Genomic DNA, 17,934 nt, shown 5'->3' with positions numbered 1-17,934 from the left:
TGGCACACCTGCAAACTCTTTGATGGAAAGGCGCAGATTATGATTTTCTTGATTTGACATGTCCTGACAAATAGCCGTCTCCATACCAGACTGTCACAGGAAGTTGCATTCACACTTCAGCCTTCAGATGGGAGTACCCAGTTCACCTTAGGGTCGAGAGCAAGTCCGTGTCACACGCTTGCAACAGTTTCGAGGGTGAAACGTTGTCCACCGTGGCGCGGTGCAGTTTGGCACGCGTCCTCGTCTCTGCATGTTAGCTGACAGATTTGAGTGAATGCAGTCAAGCACATGGGGATGGAGGATCGTCGGTCGGCAAGGACAGGCCACGCCGTTCGCGCACCCGTTCTCACGACCGAAATATACCCATATCATTCACTGTGGATCGATTCGGCAGGAGGTTCAGGTCTGCTTCATGCAAGAAATGCCCGAGAGCACCATTGAGGATGTTGAGGCAAATGGTATCAACATCATCGCGGCATCTGCTGCTGCTTCCGTGCTGTGTGATGCGTCCGACGATGACGAGGACTGTGAGGGGTCCGGCCATGGAGACAGCAACTTTGTTGGTTGCGTGGTTGAGGTCAAGTTCAGGTTCACGTCCCGGCCTGAGTGGGTGCAGCCTGGCATGCGTTTCATCGTGCGCGATCAAACCGGCCACATCTCAGGCGCAGGGGTCCTTTCTGTTGTGCATGGCATTACGTAGATGAAATGATGGCGCTGCGTTATGTATCTGCTGCTTTTGTGGGGCCTTGTCATGAGTTGGTTACATTGATCACATGTTGCAGTGGGTGGACGTGCCATTGCGTGAAGTGCCTGCTCTAGAAGATATCTCGAAGTTGGTGTGCCAGATGATGACACGCAAGCCTGCTGAAATGATTAAACGATCGGTGCTCCTTGTGTGTGTGGGATCAAGAAATCTTCTTACCAATGAAGTAATGGTATGTTTGATGAGTGTCAAACGCGATGGGATTGCCTCGTCATGTCAGTCATGGGATGAGCCTCCCTCATCATGACATCAGTTTGACAACGTCATTGTCAATGAGCGTCCTGTCATGATGAGCCAATATCTGGAGATACTGCTACATTACCGGATATCCCAGCCTGAAGAGCCCCTGTCCCATCTCTGAATTGAACTAAATCTCACTGAAGTATGTTCATGCCCACCCGACTGCTTTCAGCCGAATGTTGATGCCTGCTAAAGTGTATCTAGTTCTCGTGAGCCCATGTGCCGCAGGTGAAGACAGAACGTAACAGAGGTCATGGTAGCAGATTTGGCGGTGTATATATAGTCCACTTATGCACCACGCCTGCCTGTGCAACCTGCTGAGTGCTGAGTAGTTGTGGCACTTGGTCACTCAGAATTAGAGGGACGACCGCACCTGCGTTCAGTGATTCAAACATGACGTACAGTTCGAAGATCAAAGTGATCGTTCGAACTCGCCCTTCTGAAAAATTCTCCTCCAGTGGCATTGACATAGGGCCGGACAAGAAGGTGCGCTCTGACCCTCTCGAGGACCAACCCCTATTCGCACCCTAGCTAGTAGCACGAGTTCGCTCGCTTCATCATTAATTAGCACAAGGGAAATCTTCCAGTAATTGACTCATTTTAAAATATTAACATTCTGTATGTTGCTACGCTATTTGCCTCTGCTGCCTATGTCAATAAGCCCTTCCAACGCAAATCCATGCGGAAATACAGTATAACTCCTCGTGTAACGCCCGAGACAGTCCATACTAATACGCAGCTCATTGATAAAATGATCATCTATGACGATGGCTCAAAGCCGGGCGCAGATTTCAATGTCTGGGCATTGTGAGGAAGGTGCTCTTGCAACCCATTGCCTGTCATGCAGGGATTGACAGTCCGTATTCCTAAGCGGGGTCAATGTACGTCGGGAGAGTACAGTTTTGTGTTTGAGAAAATCCTCCATAATGCATCGCAAGAGGATGTATACGAGGTAATGTTCCCACAGTCTTGATAGCGCTAAGCCCCTGGAATATGCCCCTGGCAGGCATTATCAAACACATCATTTCCAAAGGCTGCTTGACAACTATCACTGCAAAAACGTGCACAGAGGGTGCATGCTGAAACAGGAGCTCTGCACTGCCTGCTTGCATTCTGTGTTCGCAGGCACATATCTTTGGTGGCAGATGCTGAGATGCTTTGTGCAGGAATGTGCCGTGGAGGCACTGCAAAGTGTCTTGGAAGGTTACAATGCGACCATCATGGCGTATGGCCAGACTGGCGCTGGGAAGACATACACAATGACAGGTGAGAGACTAAACTGTATGAGACTAGTGCCTCATGAGCTCTGCATTGGTTGTCTGGTAATTTTCTTACTCAAACGGTGTGTAGGCTGGACATCTGATGGGCTGACGAAAGTCGAGTGGGAATGCCTGGAGAGAGGCTCCTCACCAGCAGGTTGGATTATCCACAGCCTAGATGTCCTCGCTGGCACCTGGTCTGTAGCCTTCTAGTGCCCCAGACGCATGTTAGTACCCAGACAATGCTGTACCGGGCAGGGTGTCACATGTGCTCAACGAAGATGTTAAATTGACAAGCAATGTCTCTTGATGTCCATCTGTGCAGTTTACGTACTCTGAAACACCTCACCTTGCATACATCATTGCTCCCAAGCAAACTGATGAGCCCCGGCTTGCACTTGCACATGATTGAGATATTTACCTGGATGGTACAAATTTTTTGAACGAGATTGGACTGCGCAATATGTATGTTCGGACCTTGATGATTGTGCTACAAGTGGATGGAATGCACAGGAGGCAAGAACTCTTTCAAGGAGCGAGGCATCATTCCAAGGGTCATCAGCCAGTGCTTCCAGGACATCAAGGCACTCATCACAAAAGAGGTCACCATTCGAGTATCGTACCTGGAGGTATACAACGAGGTGTTCTTTGATCTGTTAGATCCCTCGACAGAGAACGCAGCCATCTCAGTCAGTGAGAGGAACGGCCAGATGTTCATCAAAGGCATCAAGCACGCAGTTGTTCACAGCGAGGCAGAGGCACTGAACCTGCTGTTTGAAGGAGACATGACACGTGTTGTTGGAGAGCACCAGCTGAACCGAGAGTCCTCAAGGTCGCATTCCATTTTCAGCATTGAAGTAGAGATGAAGAATGATCCCAATGATGCACAGGTATAGTCCTCATCAGCTTGGACCTGAGCTGTCAGAGCTGTCAAATGCAAACAAGAGACCATGCCTTAAATTCCGATTGCTTGCAGTAAGGCCTCAGGTGATGGTAACGATAGCTCTGATTCCCAAGTGGTTCTTGGAGTTGCCAATCACCATGTGGATGCGATAGTATGATGAAAAGATACATCATCATCAAGGCATGCATCTTCACACACAGAAGCTGTAGCACTGCAAGTCAGTGTTCATGCTGAGGAGAGACAGGTCTGATGTGAACACTAGGACAACTGCTGGTCAAAGCATCTGGCTGGTGGTGTTGATCATCCTTTCAAAGCGGATAGTGTCATGGGAATAGTCTTCATGCAGGTGATCACGTCAAAACTCAACTTGGTGGATCTGGCTGGTTCCGAAAGGGTTCACAAGACCAAGAGCGTGGGAACATTGCTTCGGGAAGCTGGCCAAATCAACAAGTCTTTGAGCATCCTAGAGCAGGTCATCATCGCACTGTCCGAGAGGCAGCGTGACCATATTCCATACAGGTGCAGAAACCTCCATCAGCACTTGCATACACAGCATTCGTGCACTCTCGCGTGTGTTTCTGAGAAATAGATTACGGGCTTGCCTGAGACACATGACATGATGCCTTCAGCAAGAGTGAATTCATGTTTTCATCACGACCATGTGATTCGGTACAGTGTGATCCGTAGCTGGTCCACAAGCAGTCTGAAACAGGAACAGGGCAACAAACATTGACAGGGAAACTCAAAGCACAGTTGTAGATGGTCTCATGCATACCATAGCTGCAACTCTTGAAAACACCTGCCTAGCTCCTATCATCGACGAGTGTTGAGAAGGGTTGTGAAGGGGCGTGCTAAGGCGTAGTCTGCTGAAAGATGCCGGACACCAGGGTGAGAAGATTTCTTGATGAGACCAGTGCACAAGAAAATTCAGAGGAATGCACCTTCCCTGCTGAGATGCATGCAGAGATTGTCTGACCATGAAAATCTTGTCTGCAGGTCGTCAAAGCTGACCCATGTCCTGAAGGACTCCATTGGGGGGAACTGCAAAACAGTGATGATCGCCAACATCTGGGGAGAAGAGGATCAGACCGAAGAGACACTGTCGACGTGTCGCTTTGCGCAGCGCATGGCACAGATTCAAAACGAGGTATTCGTAAACGTCGTGAGGGATGACGCAAAGCTGCTGGTGCAGTACGAGAGAGAGCTCCGTGAGCTGCGGGAGGAGCTAGCATTGCATGACCAGATGGCACGTGGTGAGGCAAAGACCTATATGCCTTACAGCGCCTCCCAGCAGGCGTTGTTGATTGACCAGGTAATCCTGTCCTCCCGACTTGATCTGCACATGATGTACGCCGTCCCATTAGACGTTGGCGTTGACCGCAGGCCAGAAACCAACAAGTTAGCACTCGCTTCTGAAGTGACTTGTGAGTGCAATGCCTGAGAACGGCTTACATGAAGTTCGGGACAGAAATGGGGTCCACCCTCTATTCTGGCAGAGCACTGCCTGTATGTGCTCACGCACAACAACGGATGGTTTTGAGTCCGAGCCTCTTAAGTAGGCTGGATGAAAGCAGCAATGCCCAGAGTTGCAAGGCTCGTGTTGGCGCACGCCTGTGCTTCCCCGCTAGCGTGCAAGGACGTGAAAGTGCCTAAGCCTGTACAAGAGCGATGTCTGGTACCACAAATGTTGATGTGTATTATCTAATTGTGCAAGTGCTGATCCAGCAAACGGGCAGCCAACTACGCAGTTACACAGCCCTAGAATGGCCGGTCTGGCTGTAGGTTGCAGCCTTCTTTGCCACGCCTGCGTCAGCTCGTGAGCTGGAGCCACTTGAGCTGCATTCAGTGTGTCATATGAGGGAGATCTTGTACGCTGCACGCGCGGTCTACAAACGACTTGAAGCCGCACAAGCTGAGTCACCAGCGAAGAAGCCTGCAGCAGTTGGGACCCAAGCCACTGCCTCCACATTCCAGCCTCCTGCACAACGCTCCGATCAGAGCGACGATGAACAGCAGCAAAACCAGTCGGACGATGGGGCTGGAGTTGGCGTCAAAGGAGGTACCTCGACAGCCTATGGAGTGGCTCCTGATGGCGCCAAACCTCGAGATAACTCACCACAGCCCGGCGGGAGCACAGGGGAGGTGAAACCTGGCTCATTCAAAAGTTCTGGTCGGGCCGCTGAGCGGCATCAAGGTATGCTAAATACAAAACGGCATTGATGTTATGTGGCACCGCACATACGTGATGTGCACCTGGTTAGGGCCAGCAAGATGAGGATGTATCTTTTTACAACGCTACCGCATCCACATGGACATTGACAACTCCAAATACTACTTTGGAAACCAGTGCTATCAGTGCCGTGGGGCGCCAAGGGAGGGTCCGCGCCTTTCGGCAAGCGGGTGAATACCTCCTCGTCGAGGCTGCCATTCAGGGAGGCAGTGCGGATATGAAACTGTCTGAGCGCCGCGGTCGCCAGGATAAGTCAGAAAATGCGTCATGTCAGGGATACCTGCAGCTTTTTGCAATAGGGATGTCGCAGAATTGCCATTGACTATCATATGCCTTAGCTATTACTGTGTGCTCGACGCCTATCGTTGCTTGTGTGCACGTTCCAAGCAACTCAAAAGTTTCATCTTGTCCATACCCAGAAGCACACCTCGGTATCATCGGTCTCGCCATCTGCAAAGAGCAGATTGTTCGGGATCAGTACTACGCATCATCATCTCCTGCGTCCAGAACTCAATCCCTCACATGATTACTGCTTTTCACGTGTAAAACTACTCCTAACCATGTAACAGTACTCCTGCCTTGTGCTGTTCCGGCCGCGTTGCCTTTGCACATGATAAAGCCACCATCGACCAATTGATACTTACATAACTCAAAATCCCCTGCCAATACACTCAGCTTGCTCCGCTGGTATTGTGCCAGCAACATCGCTGTTGGATGAATGCATTCTGCATTGCAGCAATGGCTGCCATGGTAACCATATAGATATACAGCATTGGACTTTTGGTAGACGAACAACAGTATTCTTGACTGTGGTTGCGTCGACCCCTCCCCAAGTAATTGAATAATGAGTTTCTATGCGTGGCTGCGCCTGCAGGCCCTCCATTGGACGCCCAAGCAGCGCTCAGTATTTTCAAAGGGACCGACGGCCGCACCAAGTGTGACATGATGGAGGAGAACCTACGGAAATGCAAGGATCTGAAACGGAAAGCCAAGGACCTGGCCATGACCGTCAACGTGATCAAACGCCGGATGGACGAGCTGAAAGCTGAATGTGATGAGCATGCATCTATGGAGGTAAATCTACAAATCTGTGCACGTTCTCCGCGTAAAGATGTGCAATCTTTGTGTGATCTGCATCTGTGAGCTTGCTGTTCAGGCAGAAAGTCGTTCAAAAGCATGAGCGGACACAACGTTCCCAGCATGTTGAGGGCACTGATGGAGAGGAGACATTAAGCACTTGAGGCACTGAACCTTGACTTCTCATACCTGACATGGCATGGCGCATGGAATCAGCTGTGACAAGTGCCAATGCCCCAGAGTAGGGCTGCATACAAGCATACTTGGCTGCCCATTTGATAGATCAGCGTCAAAACAATTAGATAAAGATATTCAGCATTCTGCTACCAGACATGTGAAGTGATACGTGGCATATTCTTTGGTTTTCCAGCGGCATGCTCACCGCATCTCGTCCGCATCACGGCGTCATGCTTCAGAAGTGACAGCTTTCCGCTCCCTGGCACTCATGCCGAGCTCGTTCGTCTCCTAGCACCCCTCCTCTGTATGCACCTCGCACGTGCTATGAGACTGTCTTCAGTTCAAACCCATCCCCTTTTCCTAGTCAAGTGGTTCGTTCGTTTTGGTATCACATGCATCATGACATTCCTGGACCAGGCACCGCATTGGATTGCTTTGGGGAACTGAAGCACGCTAGCCTAATTGATACAGGCGTAGTCAACGGCTTTGTACAGGCTTCACCTGGATGCTGGCACCTCTGTCGTCTCCTGCACAGTGTTGACAACAGTTCGCTGCAGGAGGTGGAGGAAGCAGAAGCAAAAGCTCTTGAAGTCAAGGCTCAGAAGAGTGAGTACCGAGATAGGTTTGCCGAGCTGCAAGCTGTGAAGAGCGAGTTGGGGTACACACAGCAGCTGGTAGAGCAGTGCAAAGTGGAGATCCTTATAGATTTTGAAGCCTGGTACAAGCGAAGATATGGCGTGCCCGTGGGCGATGACGGCTCGGAAGCTGCCATGCGGTCCCACCCAGCTGAGCCATCCAAGCCTGAGGAGGGTGCAGTGAAGTACAACAAAGTGCCAACACCACGGCCCTTACCGCCTGATTACAACCATGAGACTAAAGCATATTACGACGCTCAGAAGAAGATCGTTCGAGCTGGCGGCGACGCCTGGAAAAAGAAGATCGCGCCAAAGCAATTGGGGCTGGGGATCGGCGGTGAGGGCCGGTCACAAGGTGATATGGCCATGTTCAAACAATTGCTGCCGCCGGGAATCTTTCAAGCGTCTGATGGGCGATGATCGTCCCGTTAGTTTGAGCTCGTTTTGTAGCCTGTAGCTTTGCAGATTCTTGCTGGAACTTTGCCGAAAGTGTCATGGCTTGTCGACCTCAGACATGACATTCTTTCCTGAACATGCTTGTGGAGATGCTTCATGCCAGATGTAGAGATGACACGTGAATTGTCCGTGGTTGGGATGCTTTGTAGCCCACAGTCCTGCAGTGGAGAATCATAACCAACGGACTGGTGACAAGCGTCGCGTAAGCAACGACATCGTGCAAGCAGCGACGTCATGAGCAACGACAATGGGAAAACATCAGTTTGCCAGCAGTCGAGCGCATTTGCGTGCGCACGGGCACACGCGACCGCACGCAGCTGCGCGATAGCCTCGTCACGTGGCGGGAATGGTCACAAAGCCCTGACCTGCATGATGACATGCCGCATGTTGATGAGACCTCACAAGCGCACCCCGACGTTGTGAGATGTAAAAAACGATACGTCACTGCAAGTTGATGGTGTAGACTCTTCTCGTATGAGCCGTGCAACTTAGGTCCATCGGGTTACAACAGCGCGTCGTCAATTTAGCACCCCAAAGAGAAATTGGTGGCAAGCACTGCGCTTTGTATGTTTTGAAAGTCGCAGTTTGAACTTGTAGCTCACTTGATCTAAAGCAGTCAGGAGATGGCGGTGAGTTTCTTTTTCATCTCTCGTGATTTGGGTTGCTTACAGTTCAGGGACTTGAATCAGTGCTCATGGCCATTCTGTTGCAGGGTATCAATCGACTAGGGAAAGCACCTCCAAAACCTGGTACTCTGCGGCCTGCAGACCCTAACAGGTTCAAGTCTCAGGATTTTCTTTCCACGGGTGCGGAAGATGACGCAGACTACCTCAGGTCAGTCCACGAGGTGCGTAGCGAATATAATACTTCATGGATTCGGTCTCATTCTCTTGTGCGGCCACACCGGACGCGGTAGTGGCTTGTTTGCTTGACAGCAAACCAGCACAGGGTGCTGAATACCTGCACGGCTAATGGAACGCATGCACTCTTTGGGCGTGCACACGAACAGCATGTCTCATCAAATATGTGATCAGTTCTATAAAGATGCCCTTGTGCAGGTGGAGGAAACTATCATGCGGCAAGGTTACCTCTCTTCTCGAGGAGGTATGGCACTGCAAAGCCAACATCAAGATTCACGCAACATTCTCAGTCGAGAAGACTGACTCAGCCCTTTATCTTCGGGATGAAGGCATTTTTGCATCGACTTTGTCTTTACGCCCAAACCAGTACCGAGTTGTACAAACGTTTCAGGGTACTCATCTCTGATTAGATATTTTTTGACAGATACCTGATTTAGGTGGAATTAGCCATGTGCGCACTAGGTAACGGTATGGCCATGAGCAGGCACCAGGGAAAAAGGTAGAGGGCATCATGTATATCATATGTCAATGGTACTTGGCATGAAGCGTTGACGTGGGTACATTCATCAAGTCACATGTTACATACACATGCGCAAAGAAGCTCATCAGTGATCAAGCCATATTCATTAGGTCTTCGACCATGCGCACCTTGATGACGTAGCATGCAAGGGCGGAACAGGGGTACAGCTTTGGGAACATTCAGGACAGAGTTGTTGCAAGGGGGAAACAAACTCGGAAATCCCCAAGTCACCATCAGCCACCCACGCCCATGCCTTTGAAGGCGTTGCCAGGGTTGGCCGCATGCGTTGGTGTTAGACTCTGACTTGCCTGCCATGATATTCAAACTCACAACCTCTGGGTTAGAGGGGGCGCCCGTCAACCACGTGTGCCTCATGTGCAATCAACCAAATTCTGTAAATCAATGTGCTGTCTGTCATGCAGCGTTTGACAAAGGAGACTTGCTCTACTTGCGAGATCAAGCTGAGAAGCAGCGAAACTCCGAGTTGGAACTGAGAGATGCTGAGACTACAGCCTTTTCACGTTTATGTGCTAAAGTGATCGACGACGCAGATTTGCCGGACGCCCCCGCCTTTGAAAAGGCCAAAGATAGCAAAGTACGTTGCCCATCTGGTGTAGTCGTCGTTACGCTGGTGCACTTCAATTATGTTGCTGGCAGGCATTTCACTTGGCGGCCGTATGCCTGCAGATCAGTAGTTGAATCCATCACAGTCACACTAAGGTATTCTGATGACAACAAGGCCTCGACTGCTACGCGGGTCTCAGTTCTTGCAGCACACCTTTCTTTGATTTGGTTGGGCTATGGCCGGTTCCGATTAGGGTGTCATGCATGCAAGCCCATCGCCATATGAGTCCTGCGAGGGGGGTCTTTGACTGGAAAATGCTGACGGTCTGGCACGTCACTCGCCACCCAGCTTTAACGCGGAGTCTCTCAGACACGGTCGATGTGCTGCCATGAGGGCTGTGGACGCCTTGCCAGCAATAGTGTCATATCTCTGTCAGATTGCGGTCCGGCAATCATGTCGTTTGACTCTGTCAAGGTAATCCATGCGTAAAAACCGATCTTCGGTCAGAAAGTAGTTGTCACACGAATAGTGTTCAAGAAGGACCAGACCTTGTGTATGGATCTTGATGGATCTGGATTTGAGCATGCACAATGAGGGCACACAGTTGTCACGAATCTGTTGTTCTCGCCACGGATCCATCCCCGCCACGATGCATCGTATCTTGGTACGAGTTCACAGGCCTCCTTGGGTGCTGCAGGCCTAAACCCGTTGTCAAAGTGTTAAAGCACCAACCAACGTCACGTACAGACGGAATACCTGGCAAAATGCAGGCCCCAGCGGCCCGTCACCCTCCTGCTCCCCCACCTAGTACAGGTGGCCTTCTGGGCCTTGCGTACAACGCCAGCAGTAGCGATGACGACGAGCATCCCGAAGGAGGTGCTGGTGCTGGTCCTGCATCAACTTCCGAACAAGAAAGCGCTGCTGTAAAGAAGGCTGCTGCAGCAAAGAACGCCACTAGCCTGAAAGCGTTGCCTGGCGCAAACGAGCTTCTACAGGGTCTTAGTGATATTCCTGAGCGACCAATCGTCTCTGCAACTGCCGACGTAAAGGCTGCTAGTAGTAATGAGAGCGAATCAAGCGGGACAGATGATTCGTGACAAATAAGCCAGTGTCCAAAAGAACACGTGGGGTTGGTTGGGAAGCACAAAACGTCCTACCCTCACCTGATTTTCAAGTGCTAGCGCAAGTCGAAGCTGTGCGCTTTGGGGATGTTGTGAATTTAGTTCCAAATCGCTGAGTGTCTCATACAAGGCGGACATCACCTTTGCTAAAAGGCTTTGGGTTGTCGAGCCCAGCCCGGGACCCACCCCAGTCATGTGCCGCGGCCTTCTGGGTGCATGAGCACAATAGCTGTCCCTAGCATGGTTATGCTGATACTTCAAATTCATTTTGCCAATGCATTGCGTGAGCCGGTAGTAGTTGGACGGTGTACATTGGGTGCATGCATGTCGCAACACGAGTTTTGTTATGCTGTGTTGTACATACAAATATTTGAAATGTGGCCTGCATGTGAAAGTGCGATAGGGCAGAACTTGGCATCATGACAATTTTTGCGAATGCCAAAGACAGGACCCGCGTCGCCCTGTCGACCGCAACAAGACCTGCCTCCTCAGGCAAACTAGGTGCGACTGTTGCGCCAGGGCAGCGAGTCGCACATAAGGCTCCTTTTTTGAGCACCAGCGACTGCAAATACACCAATCTCATAAGAATGACACAATCAGGTGGTTTCTCACGTATTTGGGGTGTCGATGTACTCGTACATCATGGCAACTGTTACAGGGTTCTTCGAATGCTCCTGCTCCCCGATGGCCTAGCTTGAGAAGACGTCACTCAAGTGCTCTGTGGTTTTTCAGACGAATCAAGTCGTTCTCGCATATCCACAAATGCGCGAGCTGCTACCGGCTCCTTGAACGCGAAACGACCAACCAAGGCTCTGCCAAAGGCCAAACTCAAGTACGCAATGGCCATGAGAAATCAGTTGAAACATCAAGAGTGCTACATACACTGATACAGTGACAGATTGTTATAGTCATTATATGATATATGCAGCACATGTGACCATGGTCAATGTCGCTCGTGAAATCAGTATTTGATAGGCCTTGCCTTGTGGTGCCAGGGTGCATACTGGTTTTCATCCTTGCAACGAAGCTCTATTCCAAGCTGTATCTCCTTCATGCAAACATATTCAGAAGAATCCTGATTTAAGAACATGTCAGTACCATCTTCTCAAATGTTGCAGTGGCCGCTGTTTGCTGGCGTCGCAGGGCTCTCCTGTAATCAGAACAGTGCACTTGTAGACACAGTTGAAAATTCGCAGGCTTTGCTTTGAGGAGGACGGAAGTAGGACTGGAAAATATCATTCAGACTCTGCAGGCTCAAGCGGCGAAGAATGGAGTCCCAGAGCAAATGACATCAAGGTAATAAGCCGACAACTGCCTGGCACATGTTCAGCCATCGACAGCGATGATTGTGGGCAGTAAGGTCCATCCTGGCATCTGGAAGGTGTCATTTGTACACACCCAGGAAGTACTACAAGCATGATTGGCTAGTACTGATACATGACGACTTCCAACATCGGCGTCGGTGGGAGGTCAAGATCTCCCACCTGTGCGAATGTTTCGAGACGGTGGACTTCATCGGGTGACAGCCACGAACGTGATGTATGACACACCAACCATGTGCATAAATATGCATATTTGTCACTGTCACATGAAACAATTTGCGCAGAGCAAAATTGAGTGCAAGTCGGTGCGGTGTGCAGCGACTGCAGCAGGAAGTGCAGAAAAAGATGTTGATGCGTCGCCGGGAATCCAAGAGCGAGGAGCCCACAGCAGCCCTGCCGCGCCAAGCATCCAATGCCTCCTATCACGCGACAGACCACAACGAACCCCCGAAACTTCCCGACTCTGGCCGTCTGGAGCGCCAAACTGCATATCAACAGGGTCTGCAAACTCATGGAGCATTCTCATCACCTTCAATCGCGTTCTTGCTGTTCATGTGCTTACCACAGACGCTGAGACAGAGTATATCATGACGACTGATATCATGACGACTGCGTACTGTGGTGTGTTGATGGCCATGACGTATGGATACCGTTATAATTTTGCCGTCGCTACATTCTTTGTTCTTCCCTTGGTGCTGGTTCTGTGAGACAGAGGACGTGAGCGGGGGTGCCGGATAGCTCTCAATGCTGGGCACCCCGTCGCACAATCCGCGCCGCAGTCTGATATCACATGAGCACACAAGAGGCCTGAAAGACAGGGCTGTTGACGAAACTTTAAAAGTGGTAGGATAATCATGGCCATACGAACGCGGTTTTGGGTTGCTTAAAATGCACGGGTGTTTCATCACAAGCCTTTCAGGCAACGCGAGTCTGATGCGAGCAAGCCTTCATAGACTCGCAGATGGCCATGTGTTTGTCAACGTCCATGTGGATGCTATAGCGATGTAAAACGACACATCATCATCAACATCGATCGCGTGCAGATGGCCGATGAAGATTTGCGTCCCCGGATGCAGCAGCTACACCAGGAGAGGCGTGACTCAGCGGTGGCCAGTCAGGGGCCTGAGGCAGGGGCAGAGGTGGCCCGCGTTGCCGGTCCGGCTGTGGTTTTGCAGCAGCCCGGGCAAGAGAATGTGGCGGCGAGCTTTGAGTTTGAGGGCGCTGCTTTCGAAGCGTTCGTTGCTGACGTGGCTGCCCGCATCATTCAGAATTACTGGCACCGCTTCAAGGCGCGGCGGTGGCCAGATCGCCGATGGGGTGCGCTCACATCACAGGGTGTGTGTGGTTTAGATCCGGGTGCTCAGTTCTACTTGCGAGTTTGGTTGAGAGACGTGTCGGATGTCAGCAATCAAGGTCATCGTGCGCAAAGTTTGTTGCTCTGCTTGTTCATCCCATGTCCTGCGTCAGGTAGCTATCACTTGGATCCTTCCTATGACAGGACGATCGATGTCCTCACTATGCTCAATGTCAGAATGATTTATGAGGATATGCGCTGCTGGAATTCAACGTAGCCCTGCATTCCGACACCATTGCTATCTAACTATTTTGGCTTCCTGCATGCAGAGACAACCTTGGGCCTAGACTCCGTCAAGGACAGTCACAGCCAGCTGCTTTCACCACGAGGGAACACACCCAGGCCCTACCATAGCCCTTCTAAAGCAATGATGCCACAAGCAAGCTCAATGGCAGATGATGCTGTTACCCATCATCTCGAGCAAATAGGCACTCGAGTCAGCGCTGACTTATGCTCAGCTCCGCCAATGCGCGCACCCCTGCAACGGCAGTCCCTGAACAACAGAGCTGGAAAGCAAGGGGGGCCGGAAACCGACCGAACATCTTGGCGCATACCGGCAGCTGATGGCGGGAAGACCGCGGGGTGCAGCAAATCCTCGAGCAGCCGGGGCAGCCTGGAAGCGATAGAGAAGCTTCTGGACCGTTACCGGCCGGCGTTGTGCCACAACTCGCTCGTCCAGAGCGGCGAGAGCATGCGCAGCAGCCGACACGTCATCTCAAACGCTATGCAGCTCCTCAGGGCTGCTGGCATGGTTGAGGGTGCGAGCTACGCTTATTTGTGCTCTCCTCTCAGTGGTCTGCCACGGAATGGCGAAAGCGTGTGATCGTGCGCGAGGTAGCCATTGGTACCTGGTAACGGTAGTTCTAGCAGATTGATGATGTGTTTCAAGTGAACTGCCTCCAGTATACCAAACATGGCCTCGTGTGCCCTCGTTCTTCAATCTCCCTCCTCGACAGCCTATCTGGGTTCATGTCCGGATGTCATCGATTTACACGTATGCTCTGTGTGAAAATCAACACTCTCCAAGCGTCTGCCTCTGCATCATACTGGCTATTCACCAAGCACCATCGCGTGTTACTTCCTCTGCGGCGGGTGGTGGCCTCGATGGAGTAGATGTGGACGCAATACCAGTCGTCGATGAAGATGTTTCCTTCAACAACTTTCACAGTGTTTTGCCAGAGCCTCTGATTTTTGGGTCCGGATACCCATAATACATGGATTTAAGGGACAAATATAGGCGGCAATTCCCGTCCTGGCGAAGCACTGAACTTCCACATTGTCATTGTAGCACCAGTCATTGATGACGACGTAATATCTCTCAACATCCGCGTTGTCATTGCAGCGTGTGATGCAGGCAAGGAAATGGAGGAAGGAGGAGCTGTGAAACCCCAAAACGGCACCCAGGATGGAAGTGGTCCCAGGCACGCCATCACTCCGTCCACCCAAATGCCGGCCCAGGGCAACTCGGCAGCATCGTCGGTGTCGTTGGGCTCGCGCATCAGCGAGAAGTCCTTGCTGCAAGTTTCGATGCTTGCAGAGCTGCAGTCCAGGAGCTGGGCGGCTCGTCAGCCTGATTACGGGTCATCCGTAAGCAGCAGTGGAATGGTGGACCTGGCACGTGTGGCTATCGATCAGGCCACCAGCGAGAAGGACGGCGAGGCCTTGCTTGCTGCTGGACCACTGCAGGTGCGTCACAACTGCAGAGAGATGATCAGCATGAAAGATTGTGTAAAAATACAGTTCTTTTGCAGCACGTGTTTTGCAACCTTCCTCTCAAAAAGGAACCATTTGCTCTCTATGACACGGCTCAAAACATCTCAGCAAATACCATTCATTTGTTGACGACACAAGCACCACTCGTTCCCGCACGAGCATTGAGCTTTCGACCACCGTTTGCAAAGTTTGCGAGCTGTGCTGGTGATGGATGTGGGTCCTCGAGAATTGCAAGTGTGTGGACCACGAGCCGCAAAGCATACCTGGAGACTGCTCCTCACAGCATGTATTGCAAAGCAACGTTTATGCGTGTGTGCGCGTCATTCAGTGCACCTTCCAATGTCGCACTGTAGTGTGCTTGCTATGAGTCGTTTTGCCGGTCGGGCTCATGTCCATTTCCTGGCTAACTTGCGGCTAAATTTCATGGCCCTTGGTATTGAAGAATGATGATGATGTTTTTAGACACCATCATGCAACTGGCCCGCATCCACATGGACATCGGCAACTCCAAGTACTCATTGGGAAGCTGTGCTACATCACCATCACCCGAAACATGAGACCAACAATCGCATTGTGCAGATTGTTGCAGTGTTTGCGACGGATTCTTGCCCTGCTTAAATGCGCTCTATTTGCAGGGCCAGAATGCCAAGGAAGTCGTAGTTCAGGTCAGCGCTGACAAGTCTCTGCTGAACCAGGCCCGCATCGTGGCCACTATCAAGTCCACAGGCGCCTCTGTGTCCTCCCCTGCCAAAGTGGCTTCCTACAAACCCAGCAGCACAGCCAGCTCAGTGAATGGCTCCCAAGGGTAAGCTTCTCCACCACCACATGGAGTCTCGAATGTCCCCATGGCACTTGGGGTTGCCAAAGTTCATGTGGATGCAGAATCGTGGGGACAAAAAGAGTTGTGGTGATGATGCAAGTGACACAGCATCATCACCACAACTCATGCTGCTGCCAGTTCGTGTGGCAAGTGTGCTAATCAGCAGCATACGATGGCTTGCATCACAATCGCCATGTAACAGGGTGGGGAGTTGCAAATTACAACAGGCTACCATGACCGGTTTTGCCTTTGCGGAACGAGATTTTCGTGTGATAGGACATGCGTGTGCGGAGAATGTGAATGCAAACGAAAGAGGCTTGGAATGTGATCGCAAACGAAAGAGGCTTGGAGATAAGACACGATGCACTAGGCGGGCTGTCACCACCCATCGTTTAGCAACAGTGGGACAATGCTAGTGCAGCCAGCACGGACGGGTTGCACAAGCTGCATCCAACAGGAGGATGGAGAAAGGTGAGACAGAAGGAAAGGGCCTCACCACAAAGAGCACAAAGAGCACAGCTCCATCAACAGAACAGCACCCGAATGCGACATCAGCGCGCAAGAACCAAAGCACCCTGGACAGCGTCATGCGCAAGCTCGGAGCTGCAAGCGGCAAAGGCTGCGATGCCAAAATCTCCCACGACCTGCATCGTGCGCTTCAATCCATGTTCGATGATGACGACGATGACGAGGCGGAGTGCGCGCCCAGCGAGCATGTCAAGGCCGCGCAGAGGACCTCCCAACAGGAAGCGTTAAGCGCGATGCAAGCTAAAGCAAAGCACGCATTTCCTATTTTTCCTAATTCAGCCGCTCAGGGCAACAGTGGCGCGCTGCAGCAGCAAAAGAACGCCGAGGTCGCTGCTGGACGAAATGGTGTGCAAGCTATAGGTGGAAGCGTTTCCGGCTTCGAGCGCGTCGACCAGCAAGCATGTGAGGAAGAACCAATGCTCAGGCGCTCCCAGAGTGACCCCCTTTTCACAGGGCATAGCTCCGCAGCAGAGGCCAAGGGCGCTCATCATGTACTACCACCCGACGCCGGCGAGCCTCGGGAGGCCTTTGAGCTGTCGTTGCACCCTCGGCCGATCACCAATAACGAGCCAAGTGCATCAGAAAGCTCGCACTGTGAAACGGCGACAGAGATGCCGAATCAAGGCCGCCAAGGAAGCAGCTCCTTGGAGGGCGGCTCGAGCGAATGCGCAAAGCGAAGTCGAAATGGCCATCGTAGCCCGCCGACGAACGTGCACAGTGTGAGCCACAGCAACGGCAAACAATCCATGGAAGAGATATCGGTGGAGGGGCGTGACATACACAGCGGTTCTGGGATCGGAGGAAGCGTGATCGGAAAGCTTCAGGATGAATATCTGGTTGGCGATACAACGCGCTTGCCGGACGATGGCAGCGGCAGCATGCGCAGCAGCCTTGGTCGGCGGGCCGAGGAAGTGCAGATGAGCCTCACTTCCGACAAGCTGAAAGGCATCCTCGGCTATCTTGATGCCATATCTCAGCAGGTTCTCTCTTGCTTTCCTAAGCTCGTGCCTCACCATCCGTTGCACCATGATGATGATGCATTGCTTACAATGCTACGCTCCCATATGGACATTGGCAACTCCAAGTACTGGGAATCACCATCAGGAGGGTTGTTTGTGGCCTTGTGCGTTAGGGAGGGCATGACTGTTCCAATGGCATTCCCTAATCAAGGGGCTAGGCGCGTGCGAGACTGGCGTTGCTTTTCAGGCTGAGCTGTAGTCTTCTATCTATGGGACAATATCTCACCCATTTGGACGCCGTGATGGGCTGCACACCTGTGCCTCCTTGGCGTGCAGCACGGTTAGGAGAGCATGGGTTGCCTCAGACAAACGAGCCGTACAGCAATGCATTCTTCCGATCTCAAAGTCGTTGTTGAATGATCGTCAGGATG

At 51.6% G+C, this 17,934-nt stretch overlaps 1 protein-coding gene across 1 annotated transcript; it reads left to right on the top strand.

Annotated features, from left to right (window-relative positions):
• Positions 1–2,762: 2,762 nt before the first annotated feature.
• On the top strand, positions 2,763–4,607 carry LOC149811265 (uncharacterized). The gene is made up of 3 exons (XM_089993995.1): positions 2,763–3,152; positions 3,429–3,685; positions 4,163–4,607. Exons 1-3 carry the CDS (start codon positions 2,763–2,765, stop codon positions 4,605–4,607), a joined length of 1,092 nt encoding a protein of 363 aa, XP_089850121.1.
• The last annotated feature ends 13,327 nt before the right edge of the window (positions 4,608–17,934 follow it).

Source organism: Nuphar pumila, unplaced genomic scaffold, assembly GCF_984573655.1.
Source record: "Nuphar pumila unplaced genomic scaffold, dmNupPumi1.hap1.1 HAP1_SCAFFOLD_96, whole genome shotgun sequence".
In the NCBI taxonomy this organism is placed as follows: Eukaryota; Viridiplantae; Streptophyta; class Magnoliopsida; order Nymphaeales; family Nymphaeaceae; genus Nuphar; species Nuphar pumila.
Note: the sequence above shows the minus strand (reverse complement) of the source record. Positions and strands in the feature narration are given on the sequence as shown.